Below are 22,450 nucleotides of genomic sequence, written 5' to 3'. Positions count from 1 at the left end.
ATATTTGGGAAACAAACAGGCATCAAAACAACACATAACTTTTAATGTGATGGTTATAAATAGTGTGCGAAATACCCTGTACACTGCAAACTAGCGACAGATACGCGATAGATAGCTCAGGTAAGCTAATCAGTCAGCATACCATAGCAAGCTACCAAAACCTGAGGCCACAATAACCAACCTACAAGACTGAATATGATAAATGATGGAAATAATGTAAAAACTGGAAATAGTGAATGAAAATACAAATTTACTGTTTTATTTATTGAGTCACCACACAGACCTACTCTCATTGAATAAAGTGAGCTGAATGACCGCCAAACTGAGTTCGGCCAGGTTCTAACGTCATACCAAAACAAAATACATCACTGATTCCTTCACATTCAGAAAGGTTAAAAACATTCATCATACGTTCAAAAACGTTCATCATAGTGTGGCACTGTATTATCTAATTCTCACTGCTTATAACTCTACACCTACCCGGTGGAGATGAGCTGGGAAACTGAAGATTGAAGGAACAGTATTGAAAAGTATTTTTCCAGTCTCACCTGTGAAAGGTAATCCCATGTGATCTCATTTGGACGGTAAACCTGTTGGTACAGTTAAACGCAGCACATGAATGAGGCATCTTTATTCTCGGCTACTGTCTAAAAGAATCTCCACTTTGCCACATCCAATATGGCGGCGAGGATGACGTATGATTCTATGCAGAATGCGGCGTCTATGGTTCCCCCCCCCCGCTTTCTGTCGCTCTGACTACATCACAGTCACTGTTGCGCTGATTGGTCAGAGCGTTGGCCTATACGCACAGAGACAGTTTGAAAGACAACGGGTTCAAATACGAATCCCACTGGTGATAGACTTTGAAAATGACCCATGAAAATTGGCAAAATCGTATTTTATTGTAGTAAATTCGTATTTTCGTAATCAAAACGACAAATCGTAATAAATACGATTTATTCGTAGTAGTTGGCAGCTATGCATAAGTACTAACTCCTAAGCTCTAACCCCTAATCCTTAGCCCTTAAGTGCTAGCCCTAACCCTAATCTCTAACACAGTCACTATTCCCCTATCCCACAACCCCCTCTGATCCCCTCATCACTAACCCCTAATCACTTACCCTTGTCCTCTAACCCTTAATCACTAACCCCAGCTTCTAATCACTAACCTCTAATCACTAAGTCCTACCTCCTAACCACTACCCCTAATCCCTAACCCCTGTCCCTTAATTACTATCCCTAAGCCTAATCACTTAACCCTATTCCTTAATCACTATCCCTTACGCTAATCACTAACCCCTAACCCTTAACCACTACCCCTAACCCTAATCACTAATCCCCTAAGGCTGGCCACACACTAGAGGATGATTGGGCCAATTTTGGGTCTGATTTGCCCCTTCTGATAATCGCGGGGGTGTTCCCGATTTGAGGCTGGCTGGAAGCGATTATCTGCCCACATAATCCAGTAGTGTGAAGTTTTTACAGACATAATCTTAAGGTCACTGACTCGATTGGAGCCTCCCTCATTTAGTATTGTAAATATCAAATCGTGTAGTGTGAAAGGAACAGCGATGGAATATTGAGCAGAGCGTGAGCTGACTGGGCAGCATCATGTTTAGTGGCGTCTCCAAGGCAGTGGAAGGTCAGAGAATGTATAAAAAAACTACATTTCCAATCCTGGTTTTCACTCTCCTCTCCACCTGCACACACAATAACGTGAGCTTGTAGCAGTTCAGCACAATCACTAGGTGTGTGGTCCTGCATCTCAACTGAATCGTCTGGTGTTTGGGTTCTTGTGATTAATAAAATAAAAATTGGTTACGAGTTGAAAGTGTGCACCAGGCCTAACCCATAACTCCTAATCTCAAATCTCTAATCATTAACCCTTAACCTCTAACCCCTCATCATGCTCTCCTTACTTAACCTTCGCTCCTCATTTCCTGGTTTCCTGGCACTTTCTTCTTCTGGACCTGCATCCAAACATAACATGTTTCCATCTATTAGATGGAATTGGATGGAAATTGTTTGGAAATATGACTATTAATAGTGTTTAATGTTTTGGGAAGTGTAACTTCTGGGAACATACATGCACACACACACACACACAGAAACATGTAGCCTGGTGTTTTATAATTATAGGGTTCCAAGGTTGATACTAGTGTGTGTGTGTGTGTGTGTGTGTGTCTGTGAGAGAGAGAGAGAGAGAGAGAGAGAGAGAGAGAGAGATTGAGTGTGTGTGAAGTGGAAAGCTGTAATCACACAGCAGCTCTGAGTGCTGTGGTTTCAACCACAGACCAACACAAACTTCTGACTGTCTGAGAGAGAAATGTGCGGCTTTCGCTGTGACGTCATCAAGAAATCTCAGTTCCACACTCCCTCAGTTTCATCCATAATCTCATTTTATTTCAGTTAATTTTATTTTAGTTTGGAAAACTTGGCTACCTGTGCTGTATTACTTTACCGTTTCCGCTTCATATTGATTCATTGTAGTTCTTATGTAGTACTACGTACTGTCCTCCTTTTTCTGTGATTTTATTGGTGGGTTTTAAAATGACATGAATTTAAGGAGTTTGATTATTGAGTATGTATTGTATGTTACCAAGCCCTCTGGACATTTCCACTTTTTACAAGCTCTCTCTCTCTCTGTCCCAGTGGTCCCTGTTTTTGCTTTGATTTTGCCTCTCATGACACACACACACACACACACAGAGATCATTCTCTTTGGGAGAAGTTTCCGTGGTAACCCCCTGCTTTGTGAACCCTATTTATTGAGGCCTCGCCTGACTTTGACCCCTGTTTGTGGTGTGTGCGAGTGTGTACATTGTGTATACATGGGAAGCTGACACACTGTCAGCACTCTCAGTTAGCTCACACTCTGTATGTACTGTGAGGTAAGTGTTTAACTTCATACTGAACAACTCTTCAGACTAAGAGGATGAGGAAACACACACACACACACACACACAGTGTCTTCTTTTGTTGTTTTCTTATTCGTAGAGATGCTTTACTAACACTGTGATCCCTGATTTACAGCCTCTCTCTCTCTCTCTCTTTCTTTCTCTCTCACTGTGATTTAAATATCCACCCTCACCATGTTGTTTCTCATGTTTCTAGGTGGATTCCGACCCTGATTCCATGTCTTTGGGTCACAGATCCAAGTTCCCTATTCCCAACATTCCCTCCCCTCTGGACACACAGACCAACTGGAGCATCGCTCTGCCGCTACCCACTCCTGAGGACAGGATGAAGAGCCAGTCACAGGCCATTGTATCATGTGTGGTGCCCATTGATGTCACAGGTAAATACAAGAAAACGTTTTTAAACCATATTCACCCGAAGCAGATATGAAACATGATAGCGTTGTGTGAATTCATGCTATCCTAGCTATGTTATGCTACTTCCTGTAAGTGTTTTGCTAAGCTATCCATTTCCTCATGCTAGTTTTGTGTAGGGTCGTGCATCATGATTTCAGATTGTGTAATTATCAGTACTCAGTGTGATTGAGTTCATTAGTGAATCTTATCCAAATGTGCGAGTTCTAAAACATCTTGTTTGTAAAAAATAAAACCTTGTAAGATGCTACATATTTTAATCAGGTTTTGCTTTACTGAATGGAGAACTGTGCCAAACATCAATGACAGTGTTTCCATGGAAAGATTAAATTTTTCCAAATCCATATTATTCTGACTGAAAATTATAAACAATCTTTTCAAGTATTCATCTTAAATCATAACGGAAAATCTCTATTCCTCTATACGCTATCTTAGGGGTGGGAAATATAACAAAGAATCCCATCGTCTGCTTTCAGGTCAAGTTTGTAATTGTTATAAACAATGATGATGTTTCAGAAACGTGTACTGTGACATCATTTATCCTGATATAATATCACCCAGCTCTACACTATGTTCAAGCCAAATCAAAGCAATATGGATGTGAGTAAATAACACACAAGCAATGTTAGCAAGGCTTTCAGCTCCCCTGCACATGTTAGGGCTTGACAATATGATATATAGAGGATATTGCATGGTTGTGTAAAGATATGGAGTTTATCTTCGAGTAGTGAATATATGAACGAGTGAGTTGAAGCGAATGAGTGAAAATATTTTCAACACAGGAAGATAAACTTCATATCTTCACGCCACCGTGTAATGTTCTTTATATTCTCTGGACACATCCACAAAAAATACGCAAGGTAATCAAAAGAATTTTCATTTTGAACCGGTTCACCATTTTGGCAATGCGTGTCTAGTCAGCAGGAAAACACTGGGAGTGACATCATCGGAGGGAAATATCAGAAAATATGTCACTCAGATCCATGATGTATTTCAGATGAAAATTGTGAGTTTTTCAACACGAGAAGATAAACTTCATATCTTCAACCCAACATATGATTTTCTTTTTATTATAATCGACACATTTACAAACAAAAAGCACCCAAATTTATCAGACAATTCATCGATTTCCTCACTAGTGACATATAGAGATTTATGTCATGGTTTTGGTTCTCCATGTCTCAGATGTAGCTCGTATGAAAAATACAAGTGGCTTATTTCCCAGTAACACACTCGTGTCCATATATATATATATATATTTTTTTTTTTTTATCACAATAATATAGATGTGATTTGTCGATTTTATATATATTATATACAGTGGTGCTTGAAAGTTTGTGAACCCTTTAGAATTTTCTACATTTCTGCATAAATATGACCTAAAACATCATCAGATTTTCACACAAGTCCTAAAAGTAGATAAAGAGAACCCAGTTAAACAAATGAGACAAAAATATTATACTTGGTTATGTATTTATTGAGGAAAATGATCCAATATTACATATCTGAGTGGCAAAAGTATGTGAACCTTTGCTTTCAGTATCTGGTGTGACCCCCTTGTGCAGCAATAACTGCAACTAAACGTTTCCGGTAACTGTTGATCAGTCCTGCACACCGGCTTGGAGGAATTTTAGCCCATTCCTCCGTACAGAACTGCTTCAACTCTGGGATGTTGGTGGGTTTCCTCACATGAACTGCTCGCTTCAGGTCCTTCCACAACATTTCCATTGGATTAAGGTCAGGACTTTGACTTGGCCATTCCAAAACATTAACTTTATTCTTCTTTAACCATTCTTTGGTAGAACAACTTGTGTGCTTAGGGTCGTTGTCTTGCTGCATGACCCACCTTCTCTTGAGATTCAGTTTATGGACAGATGTTCTGACATTTTCCTTTAGAATTCGCTGGTATAATTCAGAATTCATTGTTCCATCAATGATGGCAAGCCGTCCTGGCCCAGATGCAGCAAAACAGGCCCAAACCATGATACTACCACCACCATGTTTCACAGATGGGATAAGGTTCTTATGCTGGAATGCAGTGTTTTCCTTTCTCCAAACATAACGCTTCTCATTTAAACCAAAAATTCTATTTTGGTTTCATCCGTCCACAAAACATTTTTCCAATAGCCTTCTGGCTTGTCCACGTGATCTTTAGCAAACTGCAGACGAGCAGCAATGTTCTTTTTGGAGAGCAGTGGCATTCTCCTTGCAACCCTTCCATGCACACCATTGTTGTTCAGTGTTCTCCTGATGGTGGACTCATGAACATTAGCCAATGTGAGAAAGGCCTTCAGTTGCTTAGAAGTTACCCTGGGGTCCTTTGTGACCTTGCCGACTATTACACGCCTTGCTCTTGGAGTGATCTTTGTTGGTCGACCACTCCTGGGGAGAGTAACAATGGTCTTGAATTTCCTCCATTTGTACACAATTTGTCTGACTGTGGATTGGTGGAGTCCAAATTCTTTAGAGATGGTTTTGTAACCTTTTCCAGCCTGATGAGCATCAACAACGCTTTTTCTGAGGTCCTCAGAAATCTCCTTTGTTTGTGCCATGATACATTTCCATAAACGTGTGTTGTGAAGATCAGACTTTGATAGATCCCTGTTCTTTAAATAAAACAGGGTGCCCACTCACACCTGATTGTCATCCCATTGATTGAAAACACCTGACTCTAATTTCACCTTCAAATTAACTGCTAATCCGAGAGGTTCACATACTTTTGCCACTCACAGATATGTAATATTGGATCATTTTCCTCAATAAATAAATGAGCAAGTATAATATTTTTGTCTCATTTGTTTAACTGGGTTCTCTTTATCTACTTTTAGGACTTGTGTGAAAATCTGATGATGTTTTAGGTCATATTTATGCAGAAATATAGAAAATTCTAAAGGGTTCACAAACTTTCAAGCACCACTGTACAGTTGTGGTCAGAAGTTTACATACAGTGACATGAATGTCATCTTGGATATGCATGTCATGGCAATATTTGGGCTTTCAGTAATTTCTTTGAACTGTTCTTTTTCTGGGGCAGAATGTACAGCATACATCTTTAATAAAAAAAATTAGAATTTGGTGCACAAGTTTTAATTTTCTTTGGGTTTTCTGAAATCAACACAGGGTCAAAATTATACATACAGGGTCAAAAATATACATGCAGCACACCTAATATTTGGGTAAAATGTCTCTTTGCAAGATTCACCTTGACCAAACATTTTTGTTTCCCATGAACAAGCTTCTGGCAGAATTCTGATTGGATATTTCGTGACTCTTCATGGTAAAATTGGTAGAGTTCAATTAAATTTTTTTTTTTCTTGGCATGGACTCGACTTATAAGCACGGTCCATATATTTTCAACAGGGTTGAAGTCAGGACTTGTTTTAAGCTTAATGTTAGCCTGCTTTATCCTCCACAACCAGATCTGATGCGTGTTTGGGTTCCTTGTCCTGTTGTAATTCCCAAGTCCCAAGTCATATTCAAGTTTCTGATGGTTTATGCTGAAGAATTCTGAGGTAGTCCTCCTTCATTATTCCATCCACTTTGTGGAATGAACCAGTTACACTGGCAGCAAAACAGCCCCAGAGCATGATGATCCTACCACCACCACCAGCTGGTACAGTGTCCCTCTGTACTTGGTGGTCATTGTGGCCAAACAACTCAATCTTTGTCTCATCTGACCATACAGCTATCCTCCAGAAGGCTTTTTCTTTGTCCATGTGGTCAGCTTCAAACTTTAGTTAAGCTTGAAGGTGTCAATTTTGGAGCAGTGGATTATTTCTTGGATAGCAGCCTCTTAGTCCATGGTGATCTGAACTGTAGACAGTGATCCCTCAGCTTCCAGTTCATGGCAGGGCTGTGCCATGGTGGTTCCCAGGTTGTTCCTGACCATCCAAACCAATTTCCTTTCAGCTGAGGGTGACAGTTTGGGTTTTCTTGAAGCAAAGTGGCTTGGCAAAGTGACTACACCTCACAATCACTTGCATACAATTGTTTGAACTGATCTTGGAATTTGCAGTTGTTTAGAAATGGTTCCAAGAGGCATTCTTGAGTTGTGTATATCTGTGATCCTCTTTCTCAGATCTGCACTGAGCTCCTTGGACTTACCCATTTTACTGTGTGTTGGTCAATCCAATGAGTGCTGTAAACAAACCCTTTTTATGAAGGCACAGAGAAGCTACCAGCTGTAGTCAATCATGATCACTAACAGGAAGTTAAGAGACCTCGGCCTTGGCAAGATAAGAGACATTTTGGAAGTTTCAGCACCTCTGAATTAATAATCTAAGTGAGTGTATGTAAAATTTTGACCCTGTATGTATCATTTTGACCCTGTGTTGATTTCAGAAAACCCAAAGAAAATTAAAACTTGTGCACCAAATTCTAGTATTTTTTTTAATTAAAGATGTATGCTGTACATTCTGCCACAGAAAAAGAACAGTTCAAAGAAATTACTGAAAGCCCAAATGTTGCCATGACATTCATATCCAAGATGACATTCATGTCACTGTATGTAAACTTCTGACCACAACTGTATATGTATATAAATAAAAAGACACTGCCCTCCACGACGTCAGTAAATCGGCGTCATGGGGGCGGATGTAAGAGCGAAGGAGTTTCATTATAAAAATGGCAATCAGGCATATAGTCCTAATCGGCAGGCAGAATCATAAATGGTAGACAAAAAGGTCGAGCAAGGCACAAACAGATTATTGGAGGCACAGACAAAAGCAGAATCCAAAATACACAAATCTAAAGTCCGGAACCAGAATGACAATGTCAACACATGGCTCAGTAAGGGTCACAGTCAGCGCAATTCTCTGCACTGTATATGAGTTCTCAGCGTCCTTTTAAGCGCATCCTGATTGTGCTCCAAATCAGCAGCAGGTGCGCGTAATTAGTCTTTGAGGCGTGCCCAGCGTGCGAAGGCATGACACACGATTATTGGCACTCCTTGTAAAGATTAGTAAAAAGGGTTACCACTTTTTGGTGAAGTAGCTTCATCTCACACTGAAAAAAACCCAAAACTGTTTTGCATCCACTCTGTCAGTCAGCATGCATAAACATGTAAACATAACCTGTATAAAATATACGCATACAGTCATGTGAAAAAGAAAGTACACCCTCTTTCAAGTCTAGGTTTTAAGTGTCAGGACATAATAAAAAATCATCTGATCCTTACCAGGTCTTAAAATTAGGCAAATACAACCTCAGATGACCAATAACACATGACATATTCACCCTGCCATTATTTGTTTTACACAAAGTAAGCCAAAAATGCAGTAGCAGCGTGTGAAAAATTAAGTACACCCTTACTGCTTCCATAGAAATTCAGAAGGCAATTAACAGCCAGGTGTTGCTGATCAAATGAATTTGATTAATTGATCGTCAGCAAGTGTGGCCACCTCTTAAAAACCAGAAGTTTTGGCAGTTTGCTGGTCTGGAGCACTCAGGTGTATGTTAACACAATGCCAAGGAGGAAAGACATCAGCAATGATCTTAGAGAAGCAACTGTTGCTGCACATCAGTCTGGGAAGGGTTATAAAGCCATTTCCAAACAATTTGAAAGCCATCATTCTACTGTGAGAAAGATTATTCAGAAGAGGAAAACATTCAAGACAGCTGCCAATCAAGAGTGGATGTCCCAAAAATTTACTCCAAGGTCAGCCTGTGCAATCTCATCTCATCTCATTATCTCTAGCCGCTTTATCCTGTTCTACAGGGTCGCAGGCAAGCTGGAGCCTATCCCAGCTGACTACGGGCGAAAGGCGGGGTACACCCTGGACAAGTCGCCAGGTCATCACAGGGCTGACACATAGACACAGACAACCATTCACACTCACATTCACACCTACGGTCAATTTAGAGTCACCAGTTAACCTAACCTGCATGTCTTTGGACTGTGGGGGAAACCGGAGCACCCGGAGGAAACCCACGCGGACACGGGGAGAACATGCAAACTCCGCACAGAAAGGCCCTCGCCGGCCACGGGGCTCGAACCCGGACCTTCTTGCTGTGAGGCGACAGCGCTAACCACTACACCACCGTGCTGCCCAGCCTGTGCAATACTCAGAGAAATTGCAAAAAAAAACCAAGAACTACTGTACATCTACGTAGGACTCTACAGGCCACAGTTAGCATGTTAAATGTTAAAGTTCATGAAAGTACAATTAGAAAAAGACTGTGCAAGTATGGCTCGTTTGGAAGGGTTGCCAGAAGAAAGCCTCTTCTATCTAAAAAGAACATGGCTTAGGTTTGCAAAGATGCATCTGAACAAGCCACAAGCATTCTGGAACAATGTCCTTTGGACAGATGAGACCAAAGTGGAAATGTTTGGCCATAATGCACAGCGCCATTTTTGGCGAAAACCAAACACAGCATATCAGCACAAACACCTCATACCAACCATCAAGCATGGTGGTGGAGGGGTGATGATTTGGGCTTGTTTTGCAGCCATAGGGCCTGGGCGCCTTGCAGTCATTGAGTCAACCATGAACTCCTCTGAATACCAAAGTATTCTAGAGGCAAATGTGAGGCCATCTATCCATCAGCTAAAGCTTGGCTGCAATTGGGTCATGCAACAGGACAATGATCCCAAGCACACCAGCAAATCTACAGCAGAATGGCTGAAAAAGAAAAGAATCAAGGTGTTGGAATGGCCAAGTCAAAGTCCAGACCGCAACTCAATTGAAATGCTGTGGCGAGACCTTAAGAGAGCTGTACATAAACAAATGCCCTCAAACATGAATGAATTGAAGCAATGTTCTAAAGAAGAGTGGGCCAAAATTCCTCCATAGTGATGTGAGAGACTGATAAAATCATACAGAAAACGATTGCTTCAAGTTATTGCTGCAACAGGTGGTTCTATAAGCTATTGAATCATGGGGTGTACTTACTTTTTCACACATGGATTCTGCATTTTCACTTCATTTTTGTTAAATAAATAATAATATGGTGGAATTTGTTGTGTGTTGCTTTACACCTGAGGTTAGGTTTGCATAATTTTAGGACCTGGTAAGGATCAGATGATTTTTTGTGATGTTTTGATTGGTAAAACCATGTAACTGGAAGAGGGTGTACTTTCTTTTTCACATGACTGTTCATTACGATTGTTAAAATAATCAGATTTAGAAGTTCAGACAGCAATTATTGAAAGACTCTCAACCTATTTAAATCTGCTCGAAATTTCATTGAGAATATTGAGCTAGCAGTGTGATTATTGCCGGATTATTAATTAAGGTTACTCTTAGTACATTTACGCTAGTCATTATCTTTAACCGTCTCTCAGTGTAGATCTGTGGTACAGTTCTCCTTTCACACAGACAAATTTGTAGGTTCTTTTGGGGGTTTTTTTTGCACATGCGCTGAACTGTGCGTGTTATTTTCAGAGGATTCCTCCGTCGCTGCTTGTCCCTCGGCGGCGTCTGCCTTCCTCAGTGAGACATCTTTTAAATGTCCATTAATGTCCATCCCTCATCTCTCCCAAACCCACCATTCACTACAGAAGAAAGAGAGAAAGTATATAGATGTTTGTTTTGTAAGGTTTAGGTAGCTACTTTAAAAAAAAAAAGGCTAAAATAATTTTTAGAAATAATAAACGAGGATTTGAATTCAAATGTGCAAGTCATGTTATAAAAGCTGACGACTTTCTGGCTGCCCTCAGTCCTTAATTTGTGCCAGGAAATGCAATGCTGTGAGACACTACTCCGCGCATGCTAATTAGCTGCATTAAAATTACAAAAGCGGCCGAGCGAATTAATCCACTCTGGACTGGAATGGAAGCTAAAAGAGATTATTTTTACCCAAAAATTCTAACAGGGAATGGTCTTTATAATAATTTGTATAAAGTTAACCAACTCTTAATCACTTCATTGTTTGATATTTGATCCATTCTTGACTGGGTTTAATGCATATTTTATCCATAATTGTTAACAATGAAAATAATTAGAATAATGTTTATTAAAAAAGCTCCATATAGCTAATCAACCCCAACTAACTTGCATTCACTATGAGTAATACTAGAAAATTTGGGTGAGTCTTCTTGTGTGTTAATAGATTTTGGTGGAAAATATTATTATTATTATTATTATTATTATTATTATTATATAGAGAGATTTTATTGTGTTTGTAACAGTTGTCTGTTGTAATTCCATCGCTGTGGCCCCTTTTTTCCCTTGCATGAATTTGTGTATTGTGCCCGACGCTAAATTCCATCCATAAACACTGATCATAAACATCTGTTCAACCATTTTGACCACCATTTTTAAAAAAAACCTCAACATGATCTGTTTTTCAAAGTAGCAAATTTTGGGTTTATGTATATTGTGGGAAATAATATACGATACAGTTACCAGCTAGAGTTAACATCTTCCATGAGGGCAGAGTGTGAGAAACGGGAGGGTTTGGCAGAGAGCAGCTCCTCATGTCTTGGCGCTCTTCACAGGGGCCGGGTTTGACAGAGATGCCAGTGTTCGCTGCTCGCTAGTCTACTCGCAGTCAATGCTACAGAGGAGACGGAAGCTGAGAAGACGGAAAACTATCACGGGCATTCCCAGACAAGTGCAGCAAGACTTAGGCATGTAAACCTTTTTTTTGTTTTGTTTTTTAAATCTAATCACAATTAGTATAATTTTACTGCTTTTGATCAATGCTTTACAATTACTGGTAATCATTTAATAAATGGTATTCTCCCTCTTTTCCAGACTCTGATGAGTCTCCCTTGGCTAGTGAGCAGACAGCAATAGTGCACTCCAGCCCGGAAGCTTACCAACAGGACCTCACGCTCACTCGTCTCAACACCAGAGACTCTGGCTGTCAGACAGAAGACTTCCTGATTGCTGTTGCTGCACCATCTCGTAGACGGATCAGAGCTAAGAGGGATCAGAGTGCAATCTTTACACATTCCCATTCTACAGGAAACATACCGTCGCTGCCAGACAGTTCAGATACCATGTTTGCCACCTCCATCAACTCCCATTTGCGCTCGCATAGCCTTCCTCGAGAAGGCACCCGATTACTTCATAAAGTCCAAATCAACAGCAATAATGATGACGAAGACATCAGAGAGCTTTCACCAGTTGAAGGAGAAGAATTCCTTCCAGTGACAGTAGAGAACATGCTAAAAGATGAAGAGAGCACTGATGACCAGGTACAGCAAGAGAGACAGCTAGGTAGTTTCAATCAGCATGCTGAGAGCCCGCAGCACACATGGATGCAGCGAGGTCGGTCCCATCTGCCTTGTAAAACTGATGAGATCTCATCAAGCTCTGACACATTCAGCAGCCCTATTCACTCCAACGCTGGAGTTCTGGCCAGCCAGATGGACCACAAGGAGGATCACCAGTCTTCCAGTGGAAACTGGAGTGGCAGCAGTTCCACGTGCCCTTCGCAGACATCAGAGACGATTCCTCATGCTGCCTCACCACCACTGACACACTGTGACTCAGAGCTGTCTCTCAACACAGCTCTTAATATTACTGAAGACTCTGCTGAGCCATACGCTGGAGACAGGCTGCAAGGTCTGCAGGGTCACCAAACAGGAGCTTTTGGTTCCACTGCAACTGACATGCTTGATGATGCTGGAGTTTGCACAGCAAGTGAAGTCAACTGGAGCTATCCTCAACATAGGCACAACAGCTCCTGCCACAATGACTTCAGTCCTGAATGCTCTAGGGAAGGGGAAGGCAGCCTTGAGTGCCCCAGCTTTGTTAGCATAGCCACAATCGAGAGCTTAGATAAGCCTCCTTCTGACAAGACTGACACTATGTCGCACTTCTCTGTGGATGCCGAGGGCTACTATACCTCTATGCACTTTGACTGTGGTCTTAAAGGTAGTAAGATCTTCACATATGACACATATGCATCTGTTGAACAGCAAAATGAAGAGTACAGAGGTCATGCATCAAATGGGAGACGAAGTCTTTCTCTAAGGAAGCCAAAGATGAAGCCTTTGCCTCCAGAACGCTGCTCGTCATTAAAGAAAATTAGCAGCAATGCTGGATTGGCTCCTGAAAGGAGTAAACCAAAGATAACAAGTGAGCAGAACTTACTGATGTCTTCCAAGGGCAGTAATTCACCACTGGCATCAAGTGACCCCTCTGACCAGCCAGAGGATGAGGAGCTGGTGGAAGCCTGGGGTGAAGAGATTTCTAATCAGATTCCAGATGTGGCTTTGCTTGGTTCAAAAGACAAAAAGTCATTAAAGAATGAGGAAGCTGTCCATTCTGACTGTGCAGACTTGTGGCTAGTTAATGACTTGAAATCCAATGATACTTACAGATCTTTGTCAAACTCCAGCACTGCTACTGGGACGACGGTCATCGAATGCATGAAGTCACAAGAGAGCTCAGAGTCACAGTCTGGCTCGAGGGCTACCACTCCTTCACTGCCATCTGTAGAAACTGAATTTAGACTGCCCTCCCCAGAGAAGCTGGTAAATCTAGCATCCCCTTCCAGTGGCTATTCAAGCCAATCTGAGACACCAACATCTTCATCTGCTTTTTTCCCAAACCCTACTCCTCTGTCCCCCATTGGTGGAAAGAAGAAGCCAAAAGTTCCAGAGAGGAAGTCATCTCTCACTTCACTGCAGAAGCACACATCCAAAAAGGACCTTGAGCTACCTATTATACCCCCCACCCATCTCAACCTAAGTACCCTTCACAATGGCAAAAAGCCTTTCTCCTACAGAAACCACATCCATATTCTTAACAACATTAAACACAAAGTAGCTGTGGCCACAACTGAAAGTGGTGAATCTGGCAACACCAGTCCTTTGGAAATCACCCCCATGATGCTTCATTCTGTTCAGCTACGTTCAATTAGCAAACCTGGTGGAGAAAGCCATGAGCCACCTTGCACAGATGCTTCCATTAAGCCCAAGATACCCACTGTAAGCAGATTCAATGAGACCAGGAAGCCTGCATCTTACAGACTTCTCACCAATGAATCCCTCTCTCAAGATAACTGTGAATCCATATTTACTCCTCCAGATGGACCAGAGTTTGGGAGTCAACCAAGGATTTCCTTTACAAAAAACAGATTTGACAGGATAGCCCCAGCACCTCTTTGGAGCATGACTGCTTTCAGCACAACTTCTGAGCAAGTGAGCCAAGATGACATGATGACAGACATATCAGAGAGTCAAAAGGTACCTGCTGAACCAGAGGAACTCTTACCTCAGAGCAGCATGGAGACAGAGAAGGAACAGGAAGTGAGGTTTGAGTCAATAGAAGAAAGTCCAAAAACAGTATCACCGCATCGTCATGATGGTACACTCTCTAAAAGATCTGAGAAATTTGATCAAGTGGCTGATTTAATCCTTCACTCATCACTGGAATCATCAGAAATAGATCCAATTAGTGATACCAGCAATCATGGGGAGGAATCAGCGTCATCTGATGGTCCAACCAGAAGTGTTTCACAGGAGACCATGGGGGAAGTGTCTACACCTGATACAGAGGATTACTTCAGCAAAGGTTAGCACTACTCCAGAATCCATGAAATCAAAACACCCTTCCTGGCTAACTTCTTATCTGCTTGCAAGACAACTTGAATGTATTCTTCAAATCAAATTAGATGTACTGTTGAATTTGTTTGCAGAATCCACACCGAGTGATCTGGTAGTATCCCCTTTGACAGATGAGTCAACAACTGAGGAGGATTGTGTTTTCCTTTCCCCCACTAAAGCTCGTACAACCGAGGATCTCTTCGCCATGATTCACAGGTATGCTTCAAGTGTCAGGTTTATCCTGTAGGTAGTAATAAAAGAATTCTGTATTTTTCTTTTTACCAAATACCCAATGGATGCTATCGATAAATTTGTAATCTATAACTATCTGTTGTTCAAGGTCAAAAAGGAAGGTCCTCGGCCGAAAGGACTCTAAAGGAGAAATGGCTGTTCGGAGTTCCCTGGGTGCTTCTTTTGCCTCTCCTGCTACCTCCCCGAGTACCCCTGTTATGCCAACAAGCACCCAACGAGCACCGAGCCAAATATACAGGAGTGTAAAAAAGTCCAACACCTCCAACGAGGAATTCAAACAACTTCTTCTTAAAAGGGGAAGTCGCTCTGATTCTAGCTATCGCATATCAGCTACTGAGATCCTGAAAAGTCCCATTGCATTGAGAACTTTCAGTGACCCCCTGTCGGAAGGTACAAAGCATCCTGAAGGGTTCCCTTCGCCATTCCAGCAACAGTCTCCAGAGAAAACAGCTGAAGTTCTTCATAGCCCCTACCCAAAAGCCAACATGGAGGGGTTCTCCACAAAAGTTTTTAGTTCTTCCAGACAAGGTCGTTCAAGGTTACCACCAGCTGCAAACAGCAGTCGTTACAGCACACGTAGCCGGCTATACACAACACCCATGCAGGCGATTTCTGAAGGGGAAACGGAAAACTCAGATGGAAGTCCACATGATGACCGTTCCTCTTAAATGAACACACCTTCTACCAGGTGTTTATAAAAAAGAAAACTTTGAAAGCTACTAAAGCTGGTTGTTGTTGTTTTAATTGGTTTAAGCAATTTTAAACCTGTGCTAATTTACTGCCCTTTTGTAGCCCAGAGGAAAACAATGTTTACAGCAATGAAATAATCTAGGTATATGCAGCAATGTTTATAATACTATTAGCATTATGCGGAAAAGCAAATTTTAGAAATGTTGTTATTACATTTAAGATGGGCTTAACTGTGAAATAAATATAAATCTGTCGATAAAGAAACGTAGAACAATCGGTGGCCTTTTACACTGTTGTAGCAATGAGTTGATTTGCTGCACAAATATTTTAAAATATGTGTCAGAAGATCGATCTGGCTTTCGCTCGAAATGACCCTCACTTGGAAAAAAAAAGTTTTGCAGGTTTATTCTTGCTATCCATTTGCACTTCTTTCGAATTGTACTTTTAAGTAACCTAAAATAAATATGCAAAGACTCAAACCCATTTTGTATAAAAATATAATATTTCACAAAATTGGTAGATGTATCTCGGCCAATATCACAATAATTCTGGGTAGATTGCTTAGATGTGTATTCCTATTTGTGTGTGCTCGTCACGTTAAGCTCCTGTAACTTAATAAGCGACACACCATTTCTAATTTTTGATAAAACCAACGTGTGCTTATATCAAATTGGCCTCATATCAAGTCAACTCATTTTTACAAATTCTTTTAAGATGCATACACCAGGCTTTTTTAATTGGTTCAGTGGTAAGAAAAAAAGATATCCTGTGACTGTTGCTGTATCAGTAGTAATACAGGTAATATATTAGAGGTGTGTGCCTGCTCAGTCTGAAAATATTCAACATCATTGAACAGAAACAAAAGGAAAAGCAAACCAAGGTGTAATAAGGTTTAAATTAAGTGCAGAAGGTTTTGATTTAAGTCAGGCTTTAAAGGATTGTGCTGAGATTGGTGTGTGTGTGTGTGTGTGGGTGTGTGTGTCAGGAAAAACTGGCGTTTGTAATGTCATTTGAAAGAGTGACTTGAGATAGGAAGGAAGAAGGATTAGAAATGTAAAAAAAAAAAAGCTTATGAACCAAGATGTACAGATTAAGAGTAAAGTCATGTGTGTGAGAGAAAGAGCAAGTCTTTTAGTTTAGGTTTTTAGAAATGTTTAGACAGTTTCTATAAGCAAGATTATGAAGATTCAAGGGTTTGTTAATGAGAGGCTGAAGATCCACTTTTAAGAATTTGGTAGTTTTTCAAAAACAGAACTAACGACTTATTTTCCTCCTTTAGTTTCGGTGGTAAGGGATGAATCCTTTGAAAAGATCCTGCTAATTGATGTATGAAACATTTAATGTTGGCCTTACACCAAAGGACTTTTCAAGTGATTTCTGCATCGCAGACAAATTTACAATGTTGGAATAAAATCTTGAGAGTTTTGTCACACCCATCATCTCAACAGTCTCGTGTGAGGTGGTCAGGATGGCTGTCTTAAACCAGTTTTTCTCTCATCTTGACATTCTGATAAAATCAACAGTGTTTAATATTATTTTTCGTCTTGGCTCATGAAAACATTGACACTGCAAAATCATAGTTAACGACTTGAAAAGTCCTTTGGTGTAAGGTCTCTGTAACTCTGTGAATAATGACACGTTGTTAGACTTTAGTCTTTTAAAATTATTTTCAAAATCTGAAAATCTTTTTTGGAAAAGTTTTCTAGCGTATGGTTAGCAGAACATTTTTTTGTTTTTTTTTTTCCGTCAGATTATTAAGCTCTGTTGAAGAAACCAACACTGGTCTGAAAAAAAAAAAAAAAACTTTAACCACTTTAATGTAATAATGATAAGCTAGCGTGTCCTATTAGCTGCCAAATCCTGATGGTTGGAGCACTGTAATAGTCCAAAATATTTCAGGTTTCATTTTTTCCAAGTTACCTGTTGCTCTGTTTTGTTCATAACTGTTTTGGTGGCATGGTAGTGCACTGGTTAGCACTGTTGCCTCATAGTGAGAAGGTTATGGGTTTGAACCTCATGGCTGATGGTGGAGTTTGCATGTTCTCTCTGTGTCTGCATGGGTTTCCTCCTACTTCAAAGACATGCAGATTAGGTTAAAACACCCAGTCACTGGGGTTGCACAAGGCAGTGCAAGGGATGGGTAGAAGTGGTGCCCCCTGTCTATAGCAAGGCAAGTTGCCTGAGGAGACTTATAATAATTATGTTGTCAATGCCCTGTAGGCCTGTAGCCAGCCTCTTATGAGGTAGTCTGCATCTATTGTGAGCACAATCCATTTACTGCTGGCTTGCAAGGCCTGTCGCAGCTTCCCCAAACCAACAACCATTCACACACATGTATACCTATGGGCTATTTAGAGTAGCCAGTTAACTGGAGCACCCAGAGGAAACCCGCGCAGACTCCACACAGAAAAGGCCCCGGTCAACTACTGGGCTGGAACCCAGAACTTTCTTGCTAGTATGAGCTGATAGTGCTAACCACTAGATCACCGTGCCATTCCGCAATAATAATAATAATAATTGTTTATTAGATTATTAAGGTAAAGTGTAACACAACATCCTAAATTACTCCCTGTGTAGACTAAACGCTGTTACATCACATTACTGCTGAATTCTGGATTGTGATTGGTCAGAAGGTGTTGATTAATTAAGGGATAATGTACAGTGAGCTGGTCATTGTTGTGAAATAAACCCAAACAGTGTGATACAGGACACCCATGACTACTTAGGAAAGAAATTAATCATTTGACACAAAATATTAATTTATAAATGATTTTAAAATGATTTTACTGCTTGTGCTAATGACGTGGTCCATAGCGACGGTGTGTTATACAGAAATAACAGGCCGTAGAAATCCGTAAGTGACCAATCAAAACTGAGTATTCAACAAAACCGTGTAACAATTTTCTATAACAGCAGCTCCTACAGTAGCGCAGCTACAAATTACAAGTTTATATTACATACATACGTAAAGTTTTCTGTAAGGAGAGTTGCTCTGTAACTTTTTTTTTTTATAAAAATGAGAGGCTGGTGAGGGCATAATTGTTTGTAGCTGCTATGGTTTCATGGACATTAAGTGTAACTATAAATAAATAAATACAAGTATGAAGTGCTGAAGCCTTAATTAAGACCCTGTATGTCTAGTAGCTCCAGTAGCCGTTTGGGAGTCTGTGTTGTTTACGCTTTAGCTGGATAAAATGAAATGGTAGAAGTTTGCTAAATCTGTTAACAAAGCTAATAATTACAGCGCGAGAGATGATTTAATGTCGGTTTATACAAAAAATGCAAAAACGCAGAGAAAAATATTAATTCTAACATGCTAGACTGTGTTATTGCACTGATACAGATGACTATATGAAGTTTTGTCTTTTGCTGTAGTAAAACTTTATACTTAAAAAATAATAATAATAATCTGAGTTTGTAAACTGAGCTTCCTCAAAAGGCTGTGACACTCAAAAGAGTTGTAACAGTGCATGTAACACACATCGGGCACATTTCTGTAGACGATAACACCAGCACTCACACAGACGGTGAGAAAAACATTGTTAATGCTGATTGTGTGTGTGTGTGTGTGTGTGTGTGTGTGTGTGTGTGTGTGTGTGTTGGTACGAGCAATGCCTCACTCTGACCGAAAGCTTTGAACAACCAGTAAGCATCACTTTTGTAAGTTTTGTACAGATTTGTGTATATATATGAGACTTTTGATTTTTTTTTTAAATGTTACATTTTGTACAAAAAAAAAAGTTTTCAGAGTTTACATGAATTCCATGCTTTTGTATATTTTTTGGAGCTGTTTTGAGTCTTGTATTTATTTTTAGTAAACTTTGTGGAAATTATGCCCTTAAGCTGTGCAGCAGCATGATGAGCTGCTGCTGCTGCTGTGTGTGTGTGTGTATGTGTGTGTGTACAGAGAACGCCAATAAATGTGACTGCTTTAAACAACACTGTGTGTGTACTTTCATGTCAAATTACACGTATTAAAGATAATGATGATTAAGGATGATTACAAGGAAAAGAAAACAAAAAAGAAGAAGCCTTTATTTTTCACATGTACACTCAAGAACAGTGACATTCCCTCTGCATTTAACCTATCTGAAGCAGTGAACACACACATGCACATACAAGTGAGCAATAAGCACACACATACAGTGGTGCTTGAAAGTTTGTGAACCCTTTAGAATTTTCTATATTTCTGCATAAATATGACCTAAAACATCATCAGATTTTCACACAAGTCCTAAAAGTAGATAAAGAGAACCCAGTTAAACAAATGAGACAAAAATATTCTACTTGGTCATTTATTTATTGAGGAAAATGATCCAATATTACATATCTGTGAGTGGCAAAAGTATGTGAACCTCTAGGATTAGCAGTAAATTTAAAGGTGAAATTAGAGTCAGGTGTTTTCAATCAATGGGATGACAATCAGGTGTGAGTGGGCACCCTGTTTTATTTAAAGAACAGGGATCTATCAACGTCTGATCTTCACAACACATGTTTGTGGAAGTGTATCATGGCACGAACAAAGGAGATTTCTGAGGACCTCAGAAAAAGCGTTGTTGATGCACATCAGGCTGGAAAAGGTTACAGAACCACCTCTAAAGAGTTTGGACTCCACCAATCCACAGTCAGACAGATTGTGTACAAATGGAGGAAATACAAGACCATTGTTACCCTCCCCAGGAGTGGTCGACCAGCAAAGATCACTCCAAGAGCAAGGTGTGTAATAGTCATCGAGGTCACAAAAGACCCCAGGGTAACTTCTAAGCAACTGAAGGCCTCTCTCACATTGGCTAATGTTAAGGTTCATGAGTCCACCATCAGGAGAACACTGAACAACAATGGTGTGCATGGCAGGGTTGCAAGGGGAAAGACACTGCTCTCCAAAAAGAACATTGCTGCTCGTCTGCAGTTTGCTAAAGATCACGTGGACAAGCCAGAAGGTTATTGGAAAAATGTTTTGTGGACGGATGAGACCAAAATATAACTTTTTGGTTTAAATGAGAAGCGTTACGTTTGGAGAAAGGAAAGCACTGCATTCCAGCATCAGAACCTTATCCCATCTGTGAAACATGGTGGTGGCAGTATCATGGTTTGGGCCTGTTTTACTGCATCTGGGCCAGGACGGCTTGCCATCATTGATGGAACAATGAATTCTGAATTATACCAGCGAATTCTAAAGGAAAATGTCATGACATCTGTCCATGAAGTGAATCTCAAGAGAAGGTGGATCATGCAGCAAGACAGCAACCCTAAGCACACAAGTCGTTTTACCAAAGAATGGTTAAAGAGGGATAAAGTTAATGTTTTGGAATGGCCAAGTCAAAGTCCTGACCTTAATCCAATGGAAATGTTGTGGAAGGACCTGAAGCGAGCAGTTCATGTGAGGAAACCCACCAACATCCCAGAGTTGAAGCTGTTCTGTATGGAGGAATGGGCTAAAATTCCTCCAAGCCAGTGTGCAGGACTGATCAACAGTTACCGCAAACGTTTAGTTGCAGTTATTGCTGCACAAGGGGGTCACACCAGATACTGAAAGCAAAGGTTCACATACTTTTGCCACTAACAGATGTGTAATATTGGATCATTTTCCTCAATAAATAAATGACCAAGTATAATATTTTTGTCTCATTTGTTTAACTGGGTTCTCTTTATCTACTTTTAGGACTTGTGTGAAAATCTGATGATGTTTTAGGTCATATTTATGCACAAATATAGAAAATTCTAAAGGGTTCACAAACTTTCAAGCACCACTGTATATGTACCCAGAGCAGTGGGCAGCTATGCTACAGCGCCTGGGGAGCAGATGGGGGTTACTGTAAGTACCTTGCTCAAGGGCATTTCAGTCACGATCGAGAGTGAGGGAAAAGTGCTGTTCATTTACTCAACTCCCCTCACATTTTTTTCTGCTGGTCCCAGGAATTGAATCAGCGACCCTTTGGGCCCAAGGCTGCTTCTCTAACCTTCAGGCCATATCTGCCCAAAAGCATTTCTGAAAGAAGACTAGGAGAGCACTGAGACTGAAAACACAGTCATCATCATCATCGTTCATTTTATTATTATATCATTAAAGCAGGGCGGCACGGTGGTGTAGTGGTTAGCGCTGTCGCCTCACAGCAAGAAGGTCCGGGTTCGAGCCCCGGGGCCGATGAGGGCCTTTCTGTGCGGAGTTTGCATGTTCTCCCCGTGTCCGCGTGGGTTTCCTCCGGGTGCTCCGGTTTCCCCCACAGTCCAAAGACATGCAGGTTAGGTTAACTGGTGACTCTAAATTGACCGTAGGTGTGAATGTGAGAATGAATGGTTGTCTGTGTCTATGTGTCAGCCCTGTGATGACCTGGCGACTTGTCCAGGGTGTACCCCGCCTTTCGCCCGTAGTCAGCTGGGATAGGCTCCAGCTTGCCTGTGACCCTGTAGAACAGGATAAAGTGGCTACAGATAATGAGATGAGATGAGACACTCAAGAACAGTGAAATTCCCTCTGCATTTAACCTATCTAAAGCAGTGAACACACACATGCACATACACGTGAGCAATAAGCACACACACATATATAACCAGAGCAGTGGGCAGCTATGCTACAGTGCCTGGGGAGCAGATAGGGGTTAAGTACCTTGCTCAAGGGCATTTCAGTCACGATCGAGAGTGAGGGAAAAGTGCTGTTCATTTACTCAACTCCCCT

The 22,450-nt window shown here is 40.8% G+C and overlaps 1 protein-coding gene across 1 annotated transcript in view; it reads left to right on the top strand.

The window, feature by feature from the left end:
• Nucleotides 1–19,713, top strand: part of nhsa (Nance-Horan syndrome a (congenital cataracts and dental anomalies)) — a 126,213-nt gene extending 106,500 nt beyond the window's left edge. The window contains exons 5-9 of the mRNA XM_060937792.1: nucleotides 3,115–3,298; nucleotides 11,770–11,901; nucleotides 12,029–14,800; nucleotides 14,925–15,048; nucleotides 15,173–19,713. Coding sequence (XP_060793775.1) covers nucleotides 3,115–3,298; nucleotides 11,770–11,901; nucleotides 12,029–14,800; nucleotides 14,925–15,048; nucleotides 15,173–15,752 — 3,792 coding nt within the window. The 3' untranslated portion in view covers nucleotides 15,753–19,713. The remainder of the gene's footprint in view (nucleotides 1–3,114; nucleotides 3,299–11,769; nucleotides 11,902–12,028; nucleotides 14,801–14,924; nucleotides 15,049–15,172) is intronic.
• Nucleotides 19,714–22,450: the final 2,737 nt, after the last annotated feature.

This window comes from Neoarius graeffei, chromosome 13, assembly GCF_027579695.1.
Source record: "Neoarius graeffei isolate fNeoGra1 chromosome 13, fNeoGra1.pri, whole genome shotgun sequence".
Taxonomy (NCBI): domain Eukaryota; kingdom Metazoa; phylum Chordata; class Actinopteri; order Siluriformes; family Ariidae; genus Neoarius; species Neoarius graeffei.
Note: the sequence above shows the minus strand (reverse complement) of the source record. Positions and strands in the feature narration are given on the sequence as shown.